Source organism: Procambarus clarkii, chromosome 28 (assembly GCF_040958095.1).
Source record: "Procambarus clarkii isolate CNS0578487 chromosome 28, FALCON_Pclarkii_2.0, whole genome shotgun sequence".
Taxonomy (NCBI): domain Eukaryota; kingdom Metazoa; phylum Arthropoda; class Malacostraca; order Decapoda; family Cambaridae; genus Procambarus; species Procambarus clarkii.
In genome coordinates, this window is record NC_091177.1 from 2,951,414 (window position 1) to 2,979,369 (window position 27,956).

The following is a 27,956-nucleotide window of genomic DNA, read 5'->3' on the forward strand; positions in this document are numbered from 1 at the left end:
GATTATTATGTACTTCTCTCCCCTGCGCTTTAGAGAATACAGATTTAGAACTTTTATTCAGTCTCAATAATTAAGATGACCTATAGAGTGGATTCTAGCGGTAAAGGATCTTTCACGCTCGCTAGGTCAGCAACTTCTCCGGCTCTGAATGCTGCTGTTAGAGTGCAACAATACTCCACCCTAGAGAGCACTAGTGACTAAAAAGCATCACCATTGGTATGGCATCCCTTGTTTGGAAGGTCATTGTTATCCAACCTGTCACTTTTCTTGCAGTTGTGACCGCTACTTTATGGTGTTCTGAAAAGACCTTAGTGGGTTATACCCCGGGATATTGTGATCTTGGTGGGTTATCACCCGGGATATTGTGATCTTGGTGGGTTATCACCCGGGATATTGTGATCTTGGTGGGTTATCACCCGGGATATTGTGATCTTGGTGGGTTATCACCCGGGATATTGTGATCTTGGTGGGTTATCACCCGGGATATTGTGATCTTGGTGGGTTATCACCCGGGATATTGTGACCTTAGTGGGTTATGACCCGGGAATATTGTGACCTTCTTGAGGTTATCTTGAGATGATTTCGGGGCTTTAGTGTCCCCGCGGCCCGGTCCTCGACCAGGCCTCCACCCCCAGGAAGCAGCCCGTGACAGCTGACTAACTCCCAGGTACCTATTTACTGCTAGGTAACAGGGGCATTCAGGGTGAAAGAAACTTTGCCCATTTGTTTCTGCCTCGTGCGGGAATCGAACCCGCGCCACAGAATTACGAGTCCAGCGCGCTATCCACCAGGCTACAAGGCCCCGTTGGTGGGTGTTGTGGTAGAGTGGTGTTGTAGGAGTGTGAAGAGGAGTGAGGAGAGGAGCGTGGTGTGGGCGGAGAACAACACTGCTCCTCCTCACAAGGTGATCAATGGGACTCATCAGCAACACGCATCCCACACCACAATCAATATTTCCTGGGCTCTCACCCCCACTGCTCTCGGGAGACCCGCCTCTCTTCTTGCTCGGTGTCCTCCATGTTTGTGGAGCGGAGCAGTGTATAGAGGTGTGGGCCAGTATATGGGAGGACACGGAGGGTGGAGGTGGGATACCTGGAGGCCAGGGAGAAGGCAAGGGTCCTTCCTCACCTGAGAGACCATCACCCATACACTTGCCGCTACTACACCCAGGAGCATTAGACCCACCACACACCACCAAACACCCATCTCAGAGCTGTTGCTATGCTCTCCTCCCATCCCCCATCTCACCTTCCCCCCTACTGGCTTTGTACCCAAAGACACCGGAAGTAGTGGCCGCAACGCACCATATATACAGCCACCTCTACATATACAACACACACACACACACACACACACACACACACACACACACACACACACACACACACACACACACACACACACACACCAACTGGAAAAGGTTCAAAGGTTTGCCACCAGACTAATACCCGAGCTGAGAGGTATGAGCTACGAGGAGAGACTACGGGAATTAAACCTCACTTCGCTGGAAGACAGAAGAGTTAGGGGGGACATGATCACCACATTCAAGATTCTGAAGGGGATTGATAGGGTAGATAAAGACAGTCTATTTAACACAAGGGGAACACGCACAAGGGGACACAGGTGGAAACTGAGTGCCCAAATGAGCCACAGAGATATTAGAAAGAACTTTTTTAGTGTCAGAGTGGTTGACAAATGGAATGCATTAGGAAGTGATGTGGTGGAGGCTGACTCCATACACAGTTTCAAGTGTAGATATGACAGAGCCCGATAGGCTCATGAATCTGTACACCTGTTGATTGACGGTTGAGAGGCGGGACCAAAGAGCCAGAGCTCAACCCCCGCAAACACAACTAGGTGAGTACACACACACACACACACACACACATATATACACTAAATCAAGAATAATTGCTACCAAATACCATATTGGTGGTCTGGAAAAATGTTTGAAGTCTCACGTAAGCACTAGTTAAAACACTTCTGAGACGTTTCGCATCCTTCAGACCAGACTTCAAATTCCCGACGATATAAGTGAATTTGTTTGATACAATACAAGAGGAAGAGTGCGACAAATACATTAACGGTGACTGTGGAGCTTGGCCATTATTCCCTAGCGACATCCCAGTGTGTGACGCCGGCCCTGCCACATGTAGCTTGGTAAAGGTGCCACGGCCTCTGACGCAGCGCCTCAGCTAGGGTTAGCCAAGGTGTTCCCAACACCCGACAACACCTATGGGTAAAATGTGCAAAATAAACCCAAGACAAATTAGGCAGAGTGAAAATAACGACTTGAGAATGGTCCAGGACGGACTGAAAAGTCGTCGTCCCTTCACCTTCTAGTGTGTGGTCTGGTCAACATACTTTAGCCACGTTATTGTGACTCCTCGCCTGCAGAGTGAAAAACCCAAACCAAAGAGAGAGATTAAGTTATACAAAAGATGTCGCCATCCAAGCGACCTGTAAGAGCCAATTCAGAGGTACAACTGAGAATGATCAAGCGGGGAAGAAGGAGGATGCTGAGTGGCTGTGTGAGGAGGGAGATGGTGGTTGTGGTGGTGAGCCAGGAGGACCAGTGGACCACATATAGGTCCACCCCTGGGGTAATGAGCAGCCCCCATCATTTAGGCCTGGGTCAGGGACCAGGGAGCGGCCGCCCAGCCTTCTCCAGGTAAACAAGAGGCACCAGCAGCAGCCCCAGGCCAAACACCCTCACCACCAACACAACAGATGATAATTTACACTTGGGAAATATTAGAGGGACTGGTTCCAAATCTGCACATTGAAACAACATCACAGAGAGAGAGGAGGGAAGAGGGATAGGAGAGGGGGAGGAGAGTTTACTTTATTAGTTTCCACCAGAGACGTGGGCGCACATTTACAACGGTAACCAGCATATATACATTTTCTTCCCTTGCCCATGGTCAGGGTTAGAGATGTGTTATAGACATGTAGTTCAGTGGTAATGTATGTCGGAAGTAGCTTGTAATATTAAATGGAATGTAATTTTTGCCAATGATAATAACTCTTGTATACAATTTGTGTGGATCCCATCCCATGTTGGAGTTGGAAACATGACTTTGTAGATCGATTGGCCAATGAGGCTTGCAGGAAAGAAAACATTGATTATGACTTTGGACTATCTAATGCAGTTATTAGAAACAAACAAATTAAAGAAATTAATTCAGATTTAGAAGAACTAAGAAATGCCCAGAGACCTGAAAGCTGCCGTATTAAAAGTTATGACAAGTTTTGTAATAATATGTATTTGTATGGTCAGCACAGTAACCGAACCAGGCAATGTGATGTAGTCATTGCACGAATTCACCTTGGCTATAGACACATCTGGCAGGTTAGTGAGGCTGAGCCACTACCAGAATACTCGCACACAGAGATCACAATAACGTGATGCATATTCGAATCCTCGTCACGGTCCTTGTGGATTTGTTCCAGAATACTCAGATTGTAAACTCTGTGATAAGCCTTTAATGCATTCACTAGAACACTATATTGATGAATGTGAAACCGTAAAGGACTTTAGACCTCCTGGCCTCTTGTACCACCAACTGTGTAACTATTTTATTGACTCAGGTGTTCTGGACGACATCCTAACAATTTACCCAAAATTTGCTTCTCCATTTTAAAGAATGAAGAACAATTTTTATTTATATTACTTCTAAGCTGTATCACTTATGAACCCATCCCTGCCCTTGTGTGGCAGTGCACAGTAGAAAGTTGTTTTCACATATCCATACATTAAAACATTGATTGTAATCATGATATATATGTACTTCCGCCTACAGTTTAGACCTATTGTCTTATGTATGACCCTCTGTCCTGCGTGACAGTCAATACCAGCATTATCCTCACTTTAATAAGACAATCAAAATCCTCAGATTAGGCAAAATTGTAATTAATTTTGTCAATAAAGATGTTAATAATAAGTGTTTTATTGAACACTCAACCACAGAAGGTGAATGTTGTCCTTTTAACATTCTTATCTGACCTACATAAATAAATAAATCTACGTTCGTCCAACATAAACAGTGTTCGAGGTTCTGTTATACATAATGTGATTAATACGTATTTACGAAGGTGAAATGCAGTTCTACCCAGCTTACACATATACGAGTGGAAGGTGATGCCAAGAGTGGGAGGGAGGGGGAGGGATACACCAATAAAGAGAACAGCTGTTGTGGGACAGATGCTGGGTGCTCCTGGGAATAACCAAGACCAAGGACGCATCAACGAGCGTGCCAGGATGAGTAATGAAGGTCACGTCCGCCAGGGAGTGAGTAAGGCAACAGCAGGAAGCATGCAAGAGCTTCTTACAAGGTGAGGTGAGAGACGTGCTGGGACATGAATGGGAGCGAGGTGGTGTAAGTAGTAGTCCAGAGTAACTTGACACTTGTCAACACTGCTACACCACAGTCCAGGACCTCACACTGGGGAGGGGGGGGGGCGTACCACACTAGGGTGACACATTAGGGGTGACATCACACAGTAGGGAAACAACACACACATTAAATTTTTGTGACTGTGTGTGAGAGAGAAAGCTGCATGAACGCGCAAACCATAGATCACTAAGAACTCTTATTTGACCCGGTCAGGATTCGAACCCATGCCGTCCAGCATCACCCCTAAACGTACACAGTACCGTGACCACCGCACCAATGCCCATCATGCCCATCCCTTTCTCAAAGCCAAAGGGAGACTATTATTTTGTCTGAATATTTCACACTGATAGGCTCTTCCCAGCTCTTTCCGGTGGTCCAGGCTCTTCCCTGGACCACCGGAAATTCAACGGAAAGTTATTATAAGACAGACAGACTGACTTCAACAACCTGTACATCAGTTGACTGACGGTTGAGAGGCGGGAGCAAAGAGCCGAAACTCAACCCCCCCTCCAGAATCACAATTGAGTGAGTACACACACACACACAGCCCACTACCTAATTAATACAAATCTACCACTCTTTGTTATTTACGAGGGTGTCCAGCAGAGAGAGATGGATGAGGGAAACTTACCTTGCAATCGAGAAGGGCCACAACGTTCTCGTGGTGTAGCTCCGTCAGCTCCTGCAACACGAGATCCATCATTAGCAGCCAATAACACCACAAGCGCTTAACACTATATATATAGCCTTTAACAACACAAGACATAGTCGTCAACAACACACAGACGTGAGACTGCCGGGTTGTTTCAAGTGTTGATTACACATGTATATGGATGTGATGGGACAACATGGCCCTTTGTGACCATCCTGCGAGATGGGGACGCTTTAGCATTACCTACTTTGCTTTTGACACACTCTGTAACCCCCTTCAGATAGTCTAGGGGTATCTCCTTAAATGCAGATATGCCTTTATAAATAAGAGAGAATGTGGATATAATATAATAAAAATGGATATAAAATAAAAAGAGTGGATATAATAGGAGTTGTTACATGAATTCTTAAAGTAAAAATCTCCATTGAGGTGTGATAAGACCTTTTGAGCCCTGTGTCATCCCTATTTCCACTAACAGAAAATGAGTGCCGACAGCTGTTGTGGGCTGCACCCTGGAGAATGTGAGTAGTTGTTATAAGAACAACAATAGATGGGGGATCTTTGCATTAAGCAACCGGCAGGTAATGGAATCAGTCCCTTCATTTTCAACAACTTTATATTCTCCAATATATATTTGTTAAAATCAATCGGCATTACTCCATCTTCAAGTAGGGGTGTAGGAGCTAGCTGGACGTTACCGGCACCTGTTGGTGAGTAACTTGTGTATGGCCACCACCTTCACGGCAACCACCCTCCCCATCACCACTACCACCACCTTCACGGCAACCACCCTCCCCATCACCACTACCACCACCTTCACGGCAACCACCCTCCCCATCACCACTACCACCACCTTCACCACAACCACCCTCCCTATCTCCACTACCACCACCTTCACGGCAACCACCACCCTCCCCATCACCACTACCACCACCCACAACTACTGCAATCCAAGCCATAACCTACACCGCCAACAACAATCACCACCCTCGTCACTACTATCATAACAACCATTAAAATATCCACCACCACAACCACCACCAGCCACCCCAACACCACCACCACTACCACCACCAGCCACCCCAACACCACCACCACCTGGAGGTAATTCCCAGGCTCACCATCACCACCACCACCAACCGACACCACCACTGGCTCGCTGCCACCATTCTCACTGGATTTTCCAAGCTTGTATAGACTATAAAGTTTGGAGATAATTTTGCAATCATGGCCAGCAGGGGCCGTTGCCAGCACAACAGGCCCATAACACCACCACCAACGCTCCCGCAAATGGTCAGAAATAAATCGTGGATGAAGACCTTCGGAAAACATGCGTACGTTACTAGTCTACAACATTTTTTAATTTCCTTGGATCAAATGATCTAAGAAAACGCAAGACGTAAGCTAAGATCCTCTGACATGAATACGTCCATGCCTGTTACGCAGCTCTTGCACTTCCTAATGTAGTTGGACAACGTGTATCTTCATTATATCACACGCAAAACGAAAGTGTATTGAATTTAATAATAAGCCTACAATAGGCTTTATAAAGCCTATGTGAAACCCCCACTCGAGTATGCGGGCCCAGGAGGGAGCCCTCGTTTAAATAACACAAAGACTGGACAAAGTTGAAGACTGTGCAACAAAGACTGTTCGGGAACTGTGATGTGATGATGAACTACATCATAGTGGAGGAGAGCAAGGGGGGAGGGAAGTTGGTACAAGTGTTGCGGGACAACATTCTAAGGGGAGGCGACAAACCCCGAGGGAGCATGGGGCTGGAAACTGGAAACATAAACACAGGAATCAGTGTCGGAGTTGTAAACTTATGGCAGGCGCTCAGATTAAGTAGTGTCAAAGGAAACTCAATACACAGTTACAAAATCTACTATGAAGCCTGAGCGGTGAAGGTCAATGTTAGAGAGGGAGGCTGCCAGCACTTGTAGTGCCACAGAGGGACTAGCAAGTGGAGAGCCCCCGTCATCACGCCACCGAGAACACTTACACAAGGTGGTGTTCTGGCACAGAACACGGTGCACCTTCCACACCACAGATGCTCCTCCGCATCTTTACCAACCTCCTCATTAACTTAACCAACGCCTATCAAATCAAACGATCACGTATGGAAAAGGAGAGTACAAAGGAAAACTTGTACAAAGTTGAAAGACATTGTAAAAACCTTTAAGAAGGGTGAGCAGAGGAGCGTGGGAGTGACGGTGGTCTTGGAGAAGAAACGCTCACAAACGTGACCCAGCCCTGACCGACACTTGTCTTTCTCAAGCGTGTACACACTTACACCACTCACACTCATAAACCTACATTGGCAACACCCTTCTCCGAGACAATCACTTCAGGTAACTGGCACTGGTGTGAGCCAGTCACCAGCACCTCCCAACTTTCCCGCGCCACACAAAAACAGGACGAGGCAGCGGCCTGGAGAAGCGGGTCAGTCACTACACCACAACTATACGTCACAACACTAGGAGTAACTGGTCACCACGAGAGTAAAAGCAGCAAGAAAGTGTTATGATAAGTGTACCCGGTGCCGGGCTGTGTCTCACCTGGTTCATAGTCACGTCTGACAGACTCTTGGTGCTCGAGGCCCAGATTTTCTGTTGGCCAGAAGCGGCCCTAAAAACCTTCACTTTGTTCCAGCAATATTTGTGATGCCTGCACTTGGAGGTTGGTATATAGATATCTGCGGCCCCCTGATATTCATGTGTTCTGATGGTAATTTTAAGTTTGGTCCGTTCCTCGCTGGTTGTAAATATACACTCAGTTATCTTCATTACACACTAGGATGCGAGACCATTATTCATAAGCTTACATTTTTTATCAGGACTTGTGCTTCACATGGGTTAGTAGGCCAATTGACTCTGTTTATTGTGAAGTTCATGTTCAATACGTGATGTGTTCTCTGTAAGTGGTGCCAGTTTCTCACCGGCACTGTCAGACTCGCTGACGTCCAAGTGTTGTTAACGTGGCCTTCAGCCGTCGTCAGCCACCAGTCTTGGTGTAGATGGTGATGGTGATGCTGATGCTGCTGCTGCTGCTGCTGCTGCTGCTGCTGCTGCAGCACCCGACACCAGTCTGAGCCACCTGACTCCCACCTCCCCCCCCCCTTCCTGGTACAATAAACAAACCTTCCATTTTTTTATTAAAACATTTAGGAACATGTGCAGCTGCCCTGACTATATGAACTTATGTACAGTGTGTGTCAAAAACTAGCTACGTGATGCTAAAAATCCCCATCACACAGGATGGTTAGTCATAGAGGCATGTGATTAATCTGCACTGGCAAACTCTGGGTGCATTATGAGGATATGAACATGAGAATGAATAAAGTAATTGCAAAGCTCCAGGTACCTCATGCCAACGGGTCTGAATGGTCTAATAACTGGGCATTCGGTGATGTAGTGTGGGAGATCATGCCGCAGTTCCTGCTCACAGAGTTTGCACCTGGAGTGCTCAGGATTGAGAGATCCGTCACCTGTAGCCACCTGCCACAGGTAACGGTAACCCAACCTGATCCTGGCAACCACTGTGTCGCACAGTCTAGTGGACGTTTTGTGCTGCCCATAAACATAGGTTTCAGATCTTAACAGATCATAGTTTTTTATACTGGTAGTTGGGAGTCAGTAATTTCTTTCCTATTAGACCTGAATGTTTGGAACAATATAGTTTTAACAACAGAGATGGGGATACGTAAATCTAATTCAACTTCATCTTTGTTGCACGCTAATTTGGCTGCAATGTCTGTGTCACTATGATGGGTTATATTTATGTGTGGTGGTATCCATACAAAGGAGATTCAAAACCCTTTACACTTTGAATTTTTCCCCAAGGGGCGAGTTTATTGGGGCAGCGCCACGCATCCTGTGAGCGATCAGGTCATTTATAATTGCTAGTCTGAGGTTCTTGCTGTCGATCTCCCAGAAGTTTTTAATTTCTTGAAGAGCAGACTTTGAATCACAAAATGTTATTACTCCTCCTATGTTTTTTAATGTTCTGGTAGCTAGTTGTAGTGTCGCTAGTTCTGCTTGTGTGGAGGTCAGCCCGTTGTTTAACCTGATACTGACAGTCTGTGTGCAAATATTATTTCTATAAAACCTACATACTGCTGCAGTCCGTCCAGTAGAAGATTGGACTGAGTCGTCGGTGTAGACACAGTGCTCGTGAGATCTTAAATTTTTGATGGAGGAGGAAATTGCTTCAAGAGTGACAGCTTTGAGAAGAGCAAGATTCTCATTATCTTTCATGGTGACAGGTGTGTGTGATACTTGAATGGTGGGGGACAGATAAGGGGGGATATCGGAGACAGGAAGATTGCACTTAAAAGTATGTTCATTTGATGAGATTGTAGGCATTTTTACTCAGCCATTTTTTCATAAAAGGAGTGAGTCGGTATGTTGACACCAGTCAATCAGGTGTTAACAGCACTGAATAATTTGTCTCCGAGTAATGCAGGAGATGTAGGGTCTCTCGTGACTAAGGCAAAAGGTCGTGTTGACTTGCGTGATTCTCTCTAGTATGGTTGGAAGCTTCAGACATCAGTCTCCCATGGTGACTCGCGCCCAAGTAATTAAAAAAAAGATACACACCCAAATCACAATAGCGTGCTGCATCAAATGAACAAATCCACGAGGAATTTTGTCGTGGCCTGGTCGACTTAGGCAGCGTCTGAGATCATTCCGGGCGTAAATTCGAACCCTCATCACGGCCCTTGTGGATTTGTTCAATTAATTTAAAAAAGAAATCGCAGAAAGAAAGAAAATTTGAGAACGGATATAATTCCAACATTAACACCCGAGGCAGCGTGACATGGCAGCATATGGGACGCTGGTGAATTTGGTTTAGAAACCTAAATCATGACTCTTTCAATGCCATCTACACAACTTTTATTGGGCAGTTGTATAGATACATACTGGAATATGCAGCACCTGCCTGGAATCTACATCTTGTGAAGCATAAAACTAAAATTGAAAAAATGCCGAGGTTTGCGACAAGTCTCAGAGCTAAGAGTTAAGCTATGAGGGTGGGTTGAAGGAACTGGACCTCACAACATTGGAGGGCAGAAGAAATAGGATATTGTCACAAGAAGCTGCGCAGACAATGTGGACATGAATATCCTCTTTAAATTGAGAACAGGTACAAGAGGATACTGATGGAAGATGGAAACACAAGTAAATCGAAGTAATGTAAATACTCGTACCCCGTACGAGTGGTGAAATGTGAAGAAGTTGTGGAAGCCAACTCCATCCACAATGTTGTTGTTGTCTTAGATTGAGCTACTCGGAGCAAAAGTTCTAAGTAGCACTGGCTATGGTGAGTCCATAGTGGACTAACTGGCACAGATGCGGGACTGTAATTGAATATCCATCCACAACTTTAAGGATATATTTGACTAAGAATTAGAGCAGCAGAATAGTTAAGCTGTAACGCAACAGGATCTCACTTCCCCGTAGTCACTGTAATGCAAGTACAAATACAAAATACAAATACAAATATTTATTCAGGTAAAGTACATACATACAAGGTGAGATACAAAAGTTGATGGATTTATAGAGCTAGTACATACTAGCTATTGATACAAGTATCAAGTATTGATACATCAGTACTAACCAGTCTTCCTCAGACACCACAACTCGCCACACCATAACCCAACCTCATAACAAGTATAACAAAAATAACGCATTACATATCTACAGCAGTAGTTGCTCCAGCGACTCTACGGGCTCGCCATAGCCCGTGCTACTTGCAACTTTTTGTTCCCAGTAGCTGACTCTTAAACAACAACATCCAAGACGCTGCCTTAATCGACTGAGCTACGACATGGTATAAAAATTGCAACCAGAAATTCTACTTAATTTACTTGGATCCTGCAGCCTCTCCGAGACACAAACCAGGATTTTACAGAACTCCCCCATGCACTCGAGCTATGTCAATAGGCCGTTCTACCTCTTCGCCCTTACTTCATTACACAGGATCCAAGTAAATTCAGTAAAATTTCTGGTTGTAACAACATCCAACGTCTCCAGGAAATGACTACTGAACGTTCGTCAAGAAAAGTTCCCTATCACTTAACATACACGCGTCGCCGCCATGATGAATGAATTCAGCGCGCGTAACGCTGACACGTGCGCCGTGACATCCATTGTTAAAGAGAGTCACAGCTGTCAAACGCCGCCTCCCTTGTTGTGAGAGTCACTGTGGCTGCCTCATTACACTCTAGTGCAACGTTCGTCCCGCACCAGGCGCACCACCACAACGCTCCCGAAATATTTTTTATTATTAACATCTTTATTGACAAAATTAATTACAATTTTGCCTAATCAAAGGATTTCAATTAAACCTTATTAAAGTGAGGATAATGCTGGTATTCACCGTCACGCAGGACAGAGGGTCATACATAAGACAATAGGTCTAAACTGTAGGCGGAAGCACATATATATCATGGTTACAATCAATGTTTTAATGTATAAATACGTGAAAACTTTCTATTGTGCACTGCCACACAAGGGCAGGGATGAGTTCATAAGTAATACATAAATATTGATACCAGTTGCCCAGAGGAGCAGCGTGAGCCTGACACACCACTACCGGCGTCCTGGTACACTGAATTATACCTGTAGTGAGTTCTGGAGTTTTTCTACTCCCCAAGACTAGACCTGAGGCCAGGTTAAACTTGTGATAACTTGGTGCATCAGCCTGTTGTTTGGAGCAGCCCGCAGGCCCCACATATGAACCACAACACTGCTGATAAGAACAGTGAAGGGCAGTCGACCCACCTTATTCTTCAAGAACCACTGAACTATATGTTTAACACATCTCTAACCCTGTCCATGTAGGACAGAAGAAAATGTATACGTGCTGGTTAGCATTTGTACATGTCTGGCCACGTCTGTGGTAGAAAATAAATAAATAAATAAATAAATAAATAATAATAATGCCCCATATTTATACCTTTTATCCGGACTGTTGGTACAGGTGCTGGCAGAGGGGTGAGACCCCCAGGTGTTGGTGCTGTGTGCTCATCATAAGCCTTAAATGTTGTGTGTGTGTACACTGGCCGTACTGTTGTAGTGGCTGGTGTTATTGTCTCAGCGGGAGGGTGGGAGGGGGGACCCAGCCACCAGCAGGTTCTAAGTGTGAATGACTCCTACGCCCATAAGACTCCTACAGTAATACAGACCAGACACGGCTACACTGGTATGGACGATGGACAATAAAGCTGGTATAACAGTTCGCCTCTATTAATGCTGACAATAATATACAAATGCACAAAACGAAAGCTTGTTAACCTAACTTATTATAATGCTATCTTATCGTAAGCCTAATATAAACAATGTGATATCAAATACAGTACATACGTGTACTATATTAGGCTTAGGATAACTTAAGTTGTGGCTGGCTTCCTCCCCGCAAGAAGAGGTAATGTGTAATACTGCTCAAAGAGTGCGTGTCGTGTGCATACCCGTCTTACGGGCTATTCATGCCCGTGCCATCTCTTGCGTGACTTAATCTTCATCAATCAATCAATCAGCATACCCGCCCCAGGCGGCGTAGACTGTTGGACTGACGTAAGATGGAATGAAAGTTGTGTGGTGGTGGTTGTTTAGATTCAGCTCCTGGGAACCAAAAGTTCCAAGTAGCACGGGCTATGGTGAGCCCGTAGTTTTTTTTTCTACCACAGACGTGGCTGCACATTTACAATGCTAACCAGCATATATACATTTTCTTCTCTCCTCCATGGACAGGGTTAGAGATGTGTTAAACATCTCTAGGGGAACAATATAGTTCAAGGGGTTTATTGAACAATATAGATCAAGGGGTTTATTGAACAATATAGATCAAGGGGTTTATTGAACAATATAGATCAAGGGGTTTATTGAACAATATAGTTCAAGGGGCTTATTGAACAATATAGTTCAAGGGGTTTATTGAACAATACAGTTCAAGGGGTTTATTGAACAATCAACGACAGAAGGTGATTCGGTGTTTTTAAGATGCTAAGCTAACCTACATTACGTAAATACAGATACACAGATTTACGTATGCCCTACATAAAGTGTTTGATGTGTCTTTTACATAAGTGTCATTAATATAAGTGGACTTACCTGGCACAGGAGCGGGGCTGTAACAGAGTTGTGTGGTGTAAATTACAGGTTATATACAGGAGGGAAACTTGCAGCAAGAGGTGTGGGCCCGGGGGGATGGTTCAGTGACTGGTGTAACACTCTAGGAGAAAGTTGCTCTACTCACCACCGTCACACAACACATGCGATGCCCTCCTACACTAACACGTCTCATTTTGGACGTTGGGCTCCCCAACGTACACAGTACTGGGAAAAGTAGCGGCTCACAAATATCCGTTTTCTATCCATCGGTATATTAGGTTAGGAGGGATGCTTGGGTACACTTCTGGTTAAGTTAACACTTTGTATTTTGTGCATTGTGGCAAACCAAAAGAACGGGCTGCATAACAATATAGAAAAATAGGTACCTACGAAGCCTATTTTTAAAGACAGCTTTATCATTTGTCTCAAGTGATGTTGGCGGGGAAGCTATTGTACACTTGTACAACCCTTGTGCCACACCTCTACTCCTGCCTTAATCTTTCTCAATGTGACCCCTGGCACTCACTGCCAGGGCTCCTCACCTGGCATCTTATCCCAACATCTTTCTTGTCGTCTGCTTCTCCGCTAATTAAGGATGATATTGCTGAAGTATACACGCACCTGCTTGATGGGGTTCTGGGAGTTCTTCTACGCCCCAAGCCCGGCCCGAGGTCAGGCTTAAAACAGCGGATATAAACTGATCAAACTATCATGATGCAACTCTTAACGAATTCGAATTAGAAATAATATGGGTTTTGAACAGAATATTGGTTCTGCACAAATAGCTGTAAACGAGAGTGATGATGTTAGACACCATCTGGGGCCAGATTCATGAAGCAGTTATGCAAGCACTTACGAACGTGTACATCTTTCCTCAATCTTCGATGGCTTTGATTACATTTATTAAACAGTTTACAAGCATAAAAACTTCCAAATCAACTGTTGTTATTGTTATAAACAGCCTCCTGGTGCTTCGGAGCTCAGTAACTGTTTAATAATTGTAAACAAAGCCGCCAAAGATTAAGAAAAGATGTACAGGTTGGTAAGTGTTTGCGTAACTGCTTCGTGAATCTAGCCCCTGGGCCGCATAATGCCGTGCGAGTTAAATTAAGAGGGAGAACAAAGAGGTGGTCATCACTTCCCCGGAGTAAATGATGGGTAAGAACACATAGGCAAGTATTACTAACGCTGTGGAGCCTCTCGTAGTGTTAATTAATGCGTGTACCGCTCAACAGTCCCAATACCCCCTTATTGGATGCTCAAGTGATCACAGTTCGGTGTGTGTGTACATTATGTGCTCCCCACCTCGTACTCTCCCTCCAGCCACGGGGTAAGCGAGCCCCCATCACTCCCTAGGGGGCAACTCCCCCCAGTCAGATAATCACGCCCCCGGGTGCCACATGCCACAGTGTAATGAGCGCCGCACCACAGTGTAACGTGCGCCGCACCACAGTGTAATGAGCGCCGGACCACAGTCTCACTCGGCTAAATACTACGTGAGGAAGTACACATTTGTGGAGATGATCAACAACACCAAACACGAGAGCAAGCTTGAGGGAAAACAATGAGGGAGTGAGTCAGGTCCCAGATGACCAGCCAAGCATGTGCTCACTATCACAACCTCCCCAACCTAGGTGTTAGCGGTTACCACGTTATTCTTTTGTTATTGAAGCGTTTTCATCTCCAGTATGACCAACCTCGACACAGAGGCGGGAAACTGTTCACCCGCTACTGGAGTAACAGCAGCCATCAGTGAGACGGTGGTGTGCAGGGGCAGTGAAGCTGATGGGAACAAAAAACGCAGGCTAAAGAAGACTTACAAATAACTAGAAGATAAAAAAGCGAAGAAGCAGAGCAGCACGTCCAAGACCGTGATGGTGGCGAGGCTGAGACACTGGTGTTGGTGGTGCACCTCCAATGATAATACCACACTCTGATCTCCCATAACGTATCCTTAAACAAACAATACAAACCTATCTTCATGCAGGTGCACACACTAAAATGTCACAGCGCAGTTTACCAGCCATCTGACGAGCACAGCACCTCCGATTGATGAAGATTAAGCCACCCAAAAGGTGGCACGGGCATGAATAGCCCGTAAGTGGTGGCCCTTTTGAGCCATTACCAGTATCAAGAGCTGATACTGGAGATCTGTGGAGGTGCGACGGCACCCTGCGTGACGGGAGATGTCTCCCGTGGACCAAATGGAGACAGCACCTCCGACAATCCACAGTTTATTTATGTCTGGACACTAATCCCTCCCATACACGTACTTAGTATAAATGCCTCTGGTACAGCTTTATCAGCAGCAATCAATAGATGCCTCGGTGTTAAGGTTGCCCTCACAGCCCACAAGAACGTAGCTGCGCCCAGTATCAAACAGCTTTAAAGCTTCACTTCCCAACCGTCTGACTGAAGACCCACAACACTACAATTTTCATGTTCGAAACTATTTATTAGTACAATGTACATTGAGCGTATTTTCTGGAACAAAATGATAGGTGTTGTGGGAGTAATGGGAGCCAGGATAGTGGTGGTGGAGGAGCCCCTTACCCTACACCAGCGCCACACACACACACACACACACACACACACACACACACACACACACCACCGCCACGTTTTTTGTTGGTATTTTTGTTTGGGATGCTCACTAGTGCGCACCACCTTACATAAACTCACGACCAACACAATACACTAAAGTAGTAAATACGCTACACCTGTAGACTTGAAACACCTTTCCAGCAGCGAGAGGTCACAGGGAAGAACCTAACTCACCGACTGCTGACTATCCTGCTGCTGCTGCTGGAGGCCTGACAAGTCATATAGTTCCCCCTCAGGAAATGTATATGTTTATCTCTCAGAATGTTTGGTAATATGTTTATTGCTTGTGATGTGTGTATATGTATGTATTAACACGATGTACTGAACGGGGTGTGAATAGCTTGAGCTACATCATCCCTTTGTGTGAATTTTACCTCAATAAATATATTTCAATTTCAATTTAGTTCCTCCCGAACACAACCTCGACCGCCAGTATGACGTGCACTCCTTTCCTACCACCCACACACACCAGCCTTATTTTAGTTTGCATTAGTCAAACCAAGTTGTGTAAAGAGAGCACTCGTTATAAAGCCCGTTCACACGAGCGTTCCCAACGTCACTAAGCTGCTGTACTAAATTGCCAGAATCTAACTTACACCAGGACCAAAAACAGAAAACGGGATATCATGTTACTTTCGCGAGCCGCTACCATTTTTAGCACACAAGTTTTTGACCTTGGGGGGAATTATTCGTCAAAACATGATGTACTATTGAGGTGAACGGGTTGCATTATCATGTTACCTTCCTCCCGTCCTCGTATATAGTGGTGATACGCGGACCACCACCAAGGGAGAGGAACCCCCGTACATATACAGGGGAGACGGGAGAGGACAGTGTTATGAGGTGTATGGAGAGTGGTGCCTGCAGGAGCATCACCAACTGTAATTTGTTTTACCTCAAAACCTGTAGTCTCTGCTGGTAACTGACTGGTAACTTCCATGTTAGCAACCCGGTTGATATCATACCTTCTGCAGGAACTTGTCGTGTAGGTTGAATAGTCGCGGATTGTTTCTATCGAAGGTTTAACATATATACAGTACACGTGAGTGTGTTTTAGACATGTATGTTTGTGTATGTTGTGTATGTTTATAAATAGGAGCTGCCTCGCATCGTCCAATAGTCCTTACACAGTTGCTTCATATTATATTTTGTGTGTGGGCTACCACACACAAAAGCCCGCAGTAGCCTGCGAGGACAGGACACGATACACGGGGAGACATTACCGTGACACACAGTGTGAGGGCTGGGCGTGACACCATGCAGCGGATGGTGCACCATACGCCTGGCCACACACTCGCACCATACGCCTGGCCACACACTCGCACCATACGCCTGGCCACACACACACACCTTCACCATTACCACACAGTAAACGTCCTGGGAAACAGTGCCCACTTGATCACACAACTCCCGCCACACTCTGACACATGGCCATCGTTATCCCCGACCCTCCCCATCACCAGCCATATCTATATCACCAGTTATATATCACACACATATATAAATGGTGGTAGCAGCAGCAGGGTGCACCAATAATACTGGAGTGAATAGTGGTGCAGGAAGGATGGTGGTGGGGGGGGGGGGGGTAGTGCTGGCAGTTGGAAAATGGAGGAATATGAGGGTTGAAAAGTGGGTAAAAATTCCCAGAGAGAAGTTCAACACACCCCACCAACCCCATCCCCCCCCCCCACACACACACACCTACGGACAACCTTGGACCCAAGTGAGGTCACCTCAGCTGTGTAAACTCAGGACGGAGAGTTGCAGGATGGGGGACTATACCAGGCCATCCTCCTGGCATGGTAGTACTCACAGTAACCATGACCACTATAGTACATATACCCACCTACAACGAAAGTAGAACGTAGAAATCTGAACTATTGAATTGGACAAACCGGAAAACTATTTTTGGGGTTGCTTTGATAAACTAAACTAACCTATCCTAACCTCCCTAGGCCTAATATAGTACATATGTGTGCTATACTAGGCCGAGGAATATTTAAGTTTGTATATTAGTTTCATTTATTTTAAGATTTCCTTACTAGTCAGTATACTACTATCTAAAAGGTAACAACGTACCAATTCTGACTATTGACTATCGCGACAATAGGTAGTATGTAAACAGGAGGATGGGCTGGAATATATAGGGTTGAAGAATGAATGAAGAATTGCAGGATGAATGATGAGGAAGTATAGGATAGGGAGGTGGGGGGGGGGGCATACATACCTGGAGAGAGTTTCTAGAGTTGTTCTACTCCCCGAGCCCGGCCTGAGGCCAGCCTCTATTTGTGATAACTCTTTCATTCTTTGACAAACTTTTTGTGAAGGCGCCTGTTGTGGTCAGAAGGGTATATGTTCTTAGGCTTGGTTCTTAGCGCCAAGTATCGATAGCCACAACCATGGCTGGTCAGATATCACTGCCGGTGAAGAATGTACTTACACTTAAAGACACACAATGGTGATTAGTGAAGGCATTTAATTCCTTGTTTACTTCACCCTGGAGCACGGCATTCAATTTATTTGTTGCGACTTGCATTAAGCTCTGGGCATTTGCCCTCTTGTAGCAAGGTGAACTATGACACACCTACACTCCCTCCCCCACCACCTTCTCTCTCTCCCACCTCCCTCCCTCCCCTCACCTGCTAGGAGAGGTCTTGTAATCTGGTGTAATCCCCTCAGCTACTATATCTTGTCAGTTACAAAACTTGCAGCCGCCCTGGTGTGTTGAGAGCTCTTAAGTGATGGCGGGAGGAGGAAGACGAAGGTAGAAATACCCTAAGCTACTCAACCCTTTTGTGATGGATTTCATTATAACATTAAACTTGAACTTTGGAGGTGGTGGTGCCAGCAGTGTTGTTAGTGTAGCCAGCAGTGTTGCTAGTGGAGAAATGTAGTTAGCTACCATACCGTGTGAGAGACTAATCCCCTGCCGGCTGGTTGTCTAATGTACAAGTCAAATGCTGACTTTATACAGACTATATAAGACAGTATTTGATTTAGAGAATATAAGTAATTGATGGTGGTCATGTGGTGACTTTATAAAGAAAAGTTTGGTACGCACGTAAGCCAATCTACGTCAGTTATGGGATGTGAGCTTGCAAGTGAAGCCTTTTATGATGGCGGTGGGCGGGTGGCGGCGCCATTCAAGAGGCACCCACATGACGGAGTTGGTGAGTAACAGGCTCTCTCAAGGGCCCCACAGCACCTCTCTGGTTAGTACACACAGCGGGATCTATGTCCTGTACTGGCGGCGCGGGGTGCTTACTTGTACCACAGTATTGTTGTGGTGTACATAAGATCATAAGAACAAAGGCAACTGCAGAAGGCCTATTGGCCCATACGAGGAAGCTCCTATCTATAACCACCCAATCCCACTTGAAACAATCAAGGGACCCCACCCCCACCACGTTACGCGGTGTATACTCTGATCGTAGCAGCCGCCTCCAACAGTCTGGTTGACCAGTCCAGCAACCAGGACCGGGCGGTGGGGGACTTTGAGCCCCGAAATCCTGGTGCTGGGTGGTGCTGGGTGTAGGGTAAGTTGGTGAAGCCACACACACACACTACACCCAATAGAACACTCGCCACTCACCTCTACCTGGGTTGACTGTTTTCTGGTGATCCAAGTGTGTTATCATTAAATACTGAAGGCAAAGGAAGTGGCCACATTGGTGGCCAGGAAGAGAGAAGAGACACGATAACCACTTGCAACATTACATCAGGACTTTACGTGAAAATAGTAAACAAAAGTTGCAAGCATCAGTTGATAGAAGAATGATACAAGAGGAGCGGTAGAGGCTGGCCTCCGAGAAGGGGCAGTGTGTGATCCATTGAAAAGTTTGACACTATTAAAGATATATGATGTAGAGGGACCACCGGGAGCATAAAGCTAATCTGTACCCACAGTCCGCCATCACTCCCTCACCTGCACTCGCCTTATTAAACCTGTGGTGTTGACACCACACTTAACGTAACTGTGGTGTTAATAAACAAAATAGCAACAATAAGGTGGTAATCGTGCAGGCGCCAGGTCTTGTAAGGAGCCTCTTGACTCCTCACTCAGCCACTGTCGTCATCAGACTGGCCACACACTCTACATAACTATCCAACTTCACACACACACACACACACACACACACACACACACACACACACACACACACACACACACACACACACACACACACACACACACACACACTACAGGGGGGCCTCGTAGCCTGGTGGATAGCGCGCAGGACTCGTAATTCTGTGGCGCGGGTTCGATTCCCGCACGAGGCAGAAACAAATGGGCAAAGTTTCTTTCACCCTAAGTGCCCCTGTTACCTAACAGTAAATAGGTACCTGGGAGTTAGTCAGCTGTCACGGGCTGCTTCCTGGTGTGTGTGTGTGTGTGTGGTGTGGGGAAAAAAAATGGTAAGTTAGTAGTTAGTAAACAGTTGATTGACAGTTGGAAGGCGGGCCGAAAGAGCAAAGCTCAACCCCCGCAAAAACACAACTAGTAAACACACACACACACACACACACACACACACAGCCTCTCTAAAACACTATCAACGCCTTCATCTCGCAACACACACATTAATACTATTTATCCCATCCCTTTTTTTGGAGGAGTAAAGGGGATGGCGAGGCATAGGTGAAGGGAAGTTTAGAAGTGGGAAATACAGTGAGAAAGCAGGTGGGCCTAACCTAACCTAACCTGTAGCAGGCGATGGCTCTCTCTCTCTCTCTTCCTATCTCTATCTCCCTCTCCCTCTATTTGTCTCTATCTCCCTCCCCCTCCCCCCCCCCCCCCCCTCTCTCTCTCTCTCTCTCTCTCTCTCTCTCTCTCTCTCTCTCTCTCTCTCTCACACACACACACACACACATCTGAAATAACCCTTTAGGATATATCTTCACCTGCCCTGATATACGACCGTCATAACTTAGCGTTTCTTAGTTGTTACTCTTTTCATAAATTGTTGTTTTAGCTAAACTTCCCCATTCTGAAAATTGTTTGTATACTCCAATTTGTCTGACAAGGTTCTTAAGTTCTATGGTTATTCAGTTTGCTTATTATTCGACTCAATGCCATAATTAATGTATATGGCACACTGTGACACTGATCTTATATTAGAGCTTTTAAATTAGTTACAACTCATCCACGTGATAATGTAGTGTCACTCTGCATAAGGAACAAGGCGTGCGAGTATTGTGCATTAGGCACGCACGCACGCACGCACGCACGCACACACACACACACACATACACACACACACACACACACAATAGCATTACAAATAGCTAGTGTTTAGGGGAAGGGTCGTTGCCTAGCAGGAATTATCACCCGGAACTTTGATCTGCAGTATCTTTCAGATATAAAACTCTTGCTATATTTAGCAACTTGGAGGGAGTGTAATTGGCGGGCGAGGCTGTGGTGCGGTAAGGAAGAATGAGAGTGAAAGTAAGTGTGTGTGAGAGAGGGTGGTGTGGGGGGTGGTAGGGTCCCCCCAGGGCAGACATGGAGCCAGTGTGTCTGGTTCAGATAACCAGCCTTCCCATTCTCCATCATCCCACCACCAATAAAGCATCACTTCATCTTATCACATTTTTACCCCTTTTTTGTCGTGTAATTTCCCCTGGCAACAAAAGAAGAGACAACACTAGTGGCAACCAAGTGACACATTCACTGCGTGACAACGTTTGTGCAACGTTGTCAGGGGTAGAAAGCCGATTATTTACAAACACACTGTCGTTTGAGTCTGGCTGGGAGCCAGCTGTGCCACGCCCACCAGCTGCTGGACTCTCTGACACTGCTGCTGCTGCTGCTGCTCCACACACACACACACACACACACACACACACACACACACACACACACACACACACACACACACACACACACACACACACACACAGTACACCATTCCTGCCTCCACCCACCTTTACCGCCACATTAGCCTGGTTCATTTACACAAAGACAACAACATTAGCCGCAAGATTCCAGCGCCGACCTGCTAAAGGTAGAGAGGTAGGTATAGGAGAGAGGAGGAGGTGGAGGGAGCTGCAGTGCCGCATTGCGTGCCACCAACATGAAGACAGAGGCGGGAGCCCAGATGGTGGGAGAGGGCGGCATGTATCCCTCCAGGAGCGGCTACTTATGGCAGCAGGACGGGCTACCCCCGCCAGCCTGCCTGACGACAGCCCGCGCGCATGGCCAGCCCGCCCGCCCCCACACAACCCTCCGCTTATGCCTACCCGCCCACACCTCCGCCCTCACTCTCCAACTATTCCTCACCACTAAAATAGTGCTGTTAGGTAAACAGTGGCATATCGGGTGAAAATATGCTTAAATGCTTCTGTCCATCCTCAATCCTCCCCTTATCCGTACACAACAGCTGCCCAAAAAACTCGCCTCTCGGGGCAAAATTAAATAAAAATATATATATATATATATATATATATATATATATATATATATATATATATATATATATATATATATATATATATATATATATATATATATATATATATATATAGTACTTTTGTAACAAAATATTAATCCTTATAAAACACAACTTTGTGAATGCATACTGTAAACAAAGGTGACAGATTAGACAGGTTAATTTAAATAACATGATTTTCAATGTTTCCACTCAAACACTTCGTCCTCCCCATCTCCAACCCTCCCCCCCCCCACACACACACACAGAGGCGGGACCAAAGAGCCAAAGCTCAACCCCCGCAAGCACAAATAGGTGAGTACACACACACACACACACTCCTTCACTGTCTCCCTCACCATATCTTTCCTGTCTCCATCACAGTAATAAGTTTTCCTACACACAGTAACCAAAACCTGGTTAATCATTCACCTGGACTCCTGGAGCCCTGCTGAATGAAACTATAACCAAAAGGTTGTACCCAGAATACAAACCTATCACTGAATATACGTTTTACATCTCAACATCTGAATGCACAAATATGATATTGGCCATAACAGTTCACATCCACCTACTTGTTAAAGGTATACAAGGGCCGACTTCACGACTGGCATGGGGGCCCTACCACTTAATACAACACTCTCATAAAATGATCTTAAATCCTCCAAGCTTTAATAAAGCTAGTCCAAACGTGTGGCCTACAACCTCGGACAGACAAACACATTTTCTTTTGTAGATATTAGCAGGGAGAAGGGACGGGGTGTACCCGGCAGTACCCTGGATTTATCCCCCCCTCCCCCCCACCACTAACTCAGGAAAGTAATACTGAATTCACGTTCAGCGTTTTTTTATTATTATTAATTAAATTATGAGGTACATCTGCATTAGTGCAGCTACCCTAGACTATATGAAGTGGAGTACAGTGTGTCAAAAAAGCTAACTAGGTGATGCTAACAAAATCCCCATCACACAGGATGGTTAGTCATACAGAGGCATGTGATAAGCAGTCTCCATGATGTGATTTTTTTCTTTTATTAACATATTAGGTACATCTGCATTAGTGCAGCTACCCTAGACTATATGAAGTGGAGTACAGTGTGTAAAAAAAAAAAGCTAACTAGGTGATGCTAAAAAATCCCCATCACACAGGATGGTTAGTCATACAGAGGCATGTGATAAGCGGTCTGCACTGGCAGACTCCGGATGCATTTTGAGGATATCAACAACACAAGATTGAATAAGGTAGCAGTGGCAATACAAGTCCCCATCTCGCAGGATGGCTAGTCATACAGAGCCATGTGTTTAATAGCCTGCACTGGCAAATTTTGGGTATACTGTGAGGATATCTTCAAGAATACGAGAGTGAATAAAGTAATTGCAGAGCTCCAGGTACCTCATGCCAACTGGTCTGAAAGGTCTAATAACTGGGCATTCAGTGATGTAGTGCGGGAGATCATGCCGTAGTTCCTGCTCACAGAGTTTGCAACTGGAGTGCTCAGGATTGGGAGACCCGTCACCTGCAGCCACCTGCCACAGGTAACGGTAACCCAACCTGATCCTTGCAACCACTGTGTCGCACAGTCTAGTGGACGTTTTGTGTTGCCCATAGATGTAGGTTTCAGATCTGAACAAATCATAGCTTTTTATACTAGTACTTTCAGGTCGTTGGGAGTCAGTAAGTTCTTTCCTATCAGATCTGAATGTTTGGACCAATACAGTTTTGACAGCAGAGATAGGGATACCTAGATCTAATTCAACTTCAAACTTGTTACACGCTAATTTGACTGCAATGTCTGTCTCATTATGATGGGTTATATTTATGTGTGAAGGTATCCATACAAAGGAGATTCGAGATGTGATGTAGTGTGTATGGTGAATAAGTCTAGGAACTCGGCCAGCCACCTTTCACTGATCATTACCTAACCTCAGAACTTGTCAGCAGTAAACTGCATCTTCCAATCTTGTATTGTATATTTAATAAATCATTAGTCAGGCAGAGGACCGGAGTCGCGGAGGGTTCCTAGTGGTACAGATTTTCAAGAAGGAAGATAGATCATTTGCGTGAAACTATCGGCTAATTAACTTAACATCTATTATGGGCAAATTGCTTTAACTAATAATTGCATAAGCCATTCGTCTTCCTCTTAAAAAAAAAATACCAGCCTCCACTCTGGGTCTATCACAAGACCTCCTGAAATCTCACCTAGACCCCCTTTATCAATTTGTTACTGGTCAGTTATATGTTGGGATACATTATATGAAGGCGAGGTCATGGCATCAACAGTGTCCGTCTACTTTCTTGTGTCAAGGCGTGCGCCAGGAGTGAAGGCGCGCGAGTCAAGGCACACATCATGAGCACAGGTATGCCTTGACACCCACTGCCATGTACATGTGTATTAAGTCTGTGTGTGCGTGTGCGTGCGTGCCAAAGTGAGCGTGTGTCAAGACGTACACAAGTGAGTTTGGACGTGGAGGGGACCGGCTATTGATCCCACAGGTCTTGGGAAACCCGCCTCCTCTCCTCTCTCTGCATTCCCTTCTACAGCTTCATTTTAGGGGGAGGTTTCGGGCTCTCGCCCCTTCCCCCCTCTCCGCCTGTCCCACCCCGCTTAGTTGTGACGCTAACAAGCAGTAAATAATGAAGTAAATTTACACCTCAACTGCCGGATGAGACGTTGTCGTCACCCGCCACTCCCCCTCACCGCTGTAATTGCTTGATCAATTTACAACCCACACCACATGTTGGGCCGTGTAATAATGCTAAACCCAGCACGGAGTTGCACACCAGGATAACTTCACATGCGTGCGACGTCCACCTACCATCCTGTTACCATATTTCCTGAGGTCATCTAACACGTGGCCAGGACTGGGCGGTAACTGACCAACGCGTAAGGGGGTTAGAAATAGCCTAAGCTACTCTATCCCTTTGAGATGTATTTATTGCTTACCTCAATAAACATACTTGAACTTGACCAACGCGTCGCTGGTGGTGCCGTGACGGAGCTTTTATTTCCCGTGCTCAGGGAAACACAAATTAACATTTTTAGAAGACGAAATAATTTTTTAGAATTTAGTTTCTTGCGCACAGGGGTATAAATCTCCTCAGGACCCCTTAGCAGTTTAAGGGTTAAATTCTGCTGCCCAACCTACCGCGTGGTGTTGGCTCAGAGTGAAAAAACACTTCAATGAACGGTACCGCAGGATACTACATATGGTTCCAACATGGCGGGTGACGCAGGTCAAGTACGTTTATTGAGACAATAAAATAGATCTCAAATGGGTAGAGCAGCTTAGGCTATTTCTACCCTCCTCTACTTCAAGTCCCTCATGGCGCGCACAAATCAAGTGAACACAAATCATAGTACAAGAATCACATTTTGCATTGCAGGTTAATATAGTAAACACAGCATTAGGGAAGCAGTTGTGGCTCGGTGAGAGAGAGAACGCGCAGTCCTGGGTGTGGGGGAGACAGTGTGACACTGTGCTGGAGAACAGGTTGGGCAGCGGCTAAGGTAAATACTTAAGAGTAACAGTGTCAAACATCTGGTGCAGGGATGGCATCCACCACCTAGACACTTCACGCACACACACAAGACTCGGCACAAACGTATACAATAAACATGTTCCACCTGTCAAAGTTGAGAAATATTGCTGACCAGGACAACGTGCAAAGATCTTTTACTGCCCCCAATCCATTTAATAAAAGATACAACTTCGGTTTCAACCCTTTTACCCTGTCGTAGCTCAGTCGATTAAGGCAGTGTCTGGGATGCTCCCGGACGCAGGTTCGAATCCTCGTCACGGCCCTTGTGGATTTGTTCAAAAGATACAAGTTACTGAGACCGCTTATATTATTTTAAATCTGTAATTTCTACAGTGCAGGCGAATAATAATTTACATTTTTGGAAACTACTGAGGAACTGGTGCCAAATGTGCACATGGAAATAACTCCTCATGAAACTATGAGGCACTCATTCATACATCTGACGTACTCTTAAATCTGAGTCCGTCCTCAAGGTGGACTTGGTAGGAAAGACCTAGTGAAAACTGCAGGGTAGTTTATCGTTGTGACAAGTACAGAACACACACACACACCCTTGGCCCTAAGTCTTGCATACAGGAGTGAAGCTTGGTGTGTCAAACTTGCTGATGCACAGCAGGTTTCCACAGCACAAGCACGACTGCTTCAACGCCAGTAGTTACCATGCTCAGCTCATGCTCGTTCTTGCAAATGCATTTGGAATACAACGACAGCATGCGCAATGGGTGTGGCGGGTATGGGTGGATGTACAATGGGTGTGGCGGGTATGGGTGGATGTACAATGGGTGTGGCGGGTATGGGTGGATGTACAATGGGTGTGGCGGGTATGGGTGGCTACACAATACCCACAATGGTCCATCCTTCCCTCCCTACCTTTACCTCTCATATCTTCAAACATATTTCCAAAGTTGGCAGATAATGGCAGCGTGGGTGATGTTTATAGCTGCCACTGTCGCGCCCCTTGATCAAGGGGTGACACTCTCCCCCCACCTCCCGCTCGGTTCCTTAATGTCATCACTTAACATCACTAACTTTACTGACTTACCTGGATTGTACCTGGAAGGGGTTCTGGTTCTTCTACTCCCCAAGCCCGGCCCGGGGCCAGGCTTTACTTGTGAGAACTTGGTCCAACAGGCTGTTACTTGGAGAAGCCAGCAGGCCCACATATTCACCACTTCATGACTTCATGTATGTTGACTAACTTGTGTAGCTTCCGTGGATCAACAGCCCCGCGGCCCGGCCTCCCACTATGCCTCCCGTTTGGTCGTATGGTCAACAAGTCTGTTGGACGCGGCTGCTCGCAGCCTGACGCATGAATGACAGCCTGGTTGATCAGGTATTCTTTAGAGGCGTTTGTCGATTTCTCTCTTGAACTTCTCTCGTCCCGCATCAAGCCTTATAGTCAGGCTCATCAGCCAACTCCAGCAGAGATGTATCCATCTTCTCACTTAGTTGTCACGTATATTTACCCCTTCTGGTCATCCCCTTGTATATTTAAGTGTGCTCTCTTGTGCGTCTCATGCACCGAGTGTCCGACTCGTTCCTGACCCGGTTCACTTGTATTTATCCGTTTTTCTGGCTTTTGTTCTCATTTGGGGGGGGAGGGGAGGCAGTGCCACGGTGCCTGTGCGACTCCTTCTCCCCCCCCCCCACTATACAAAGACAGTGGGCAAGTTTTTTTGTTTTTATAAAAATCAATATAGGTTGGTGAGTCCTGGTGTCTGGGAGATGTGTAAAGTTGTTTCATAGGGCGGGGAGAGGCAAGACTAACGTGCCTCGACCCATACCTGGTTACCTGGTTGATGAGGTTCTGGGAGTAGCGACCCATGTTGTTACAGGTTACTCTGCCCCTGGTAGCGACGTTACGGGGCTACTAGTTTTTTTTCTCACCATACTCTCCATCACTTTGTATAGTATACACGTTACGGACACCTAACTTGTCTCCTGGTTCTTACACCCTGTGTGTATACTGTATACTGGGAGATGAAGGGTAGGGAAGGAGTAAAAGAGGAGGAGGAAAAGGTAAGAAGGGGTAGTGTTGTAAGGGAGAGGGAAGGAGGGCAGAAAAGGGAGGTTATCTTGAGATGATCTCGGGGCTTTAGTGTCCCCCGGGAGAGGCACTGTGAAACAATATCTCCTGTACAAAGCAAGTGATGGGACTAGAAGATGATACACAGCTTTCTCCAGCTATCACACGGCCACCCCAGGAAAAATAAA

At 45.8% G+C, this 27,956-nt stretch overlaps 1 protein-coding gene across 2 annotated transcripts in view; it reads right to left on the bottom strand.

The window, feature by feature from the left end:
• Nucleotides 1-27,956, bottom strand: part of Atg1 (serine/threonine-protein kinase unc-51-like protein Atg1) — a 130,146-nt gene that overhangs the window by 21,209 nt on the left and 80,981 nt on the right. For both annotated transcript variants that reach the window (XM_045737469.2, XM_045737468.2), the window contains exon 3: nucleotides 5,029-5,079. In XM_045737469.2, the coding sequence (XP_045593425.2) occupies nucleotides 5,029-5,079 (51 nt within the window). The remainder of the gene's footprint in view (nucleotides 1-5,028; nucleotides 5,080-27,956) is intronic.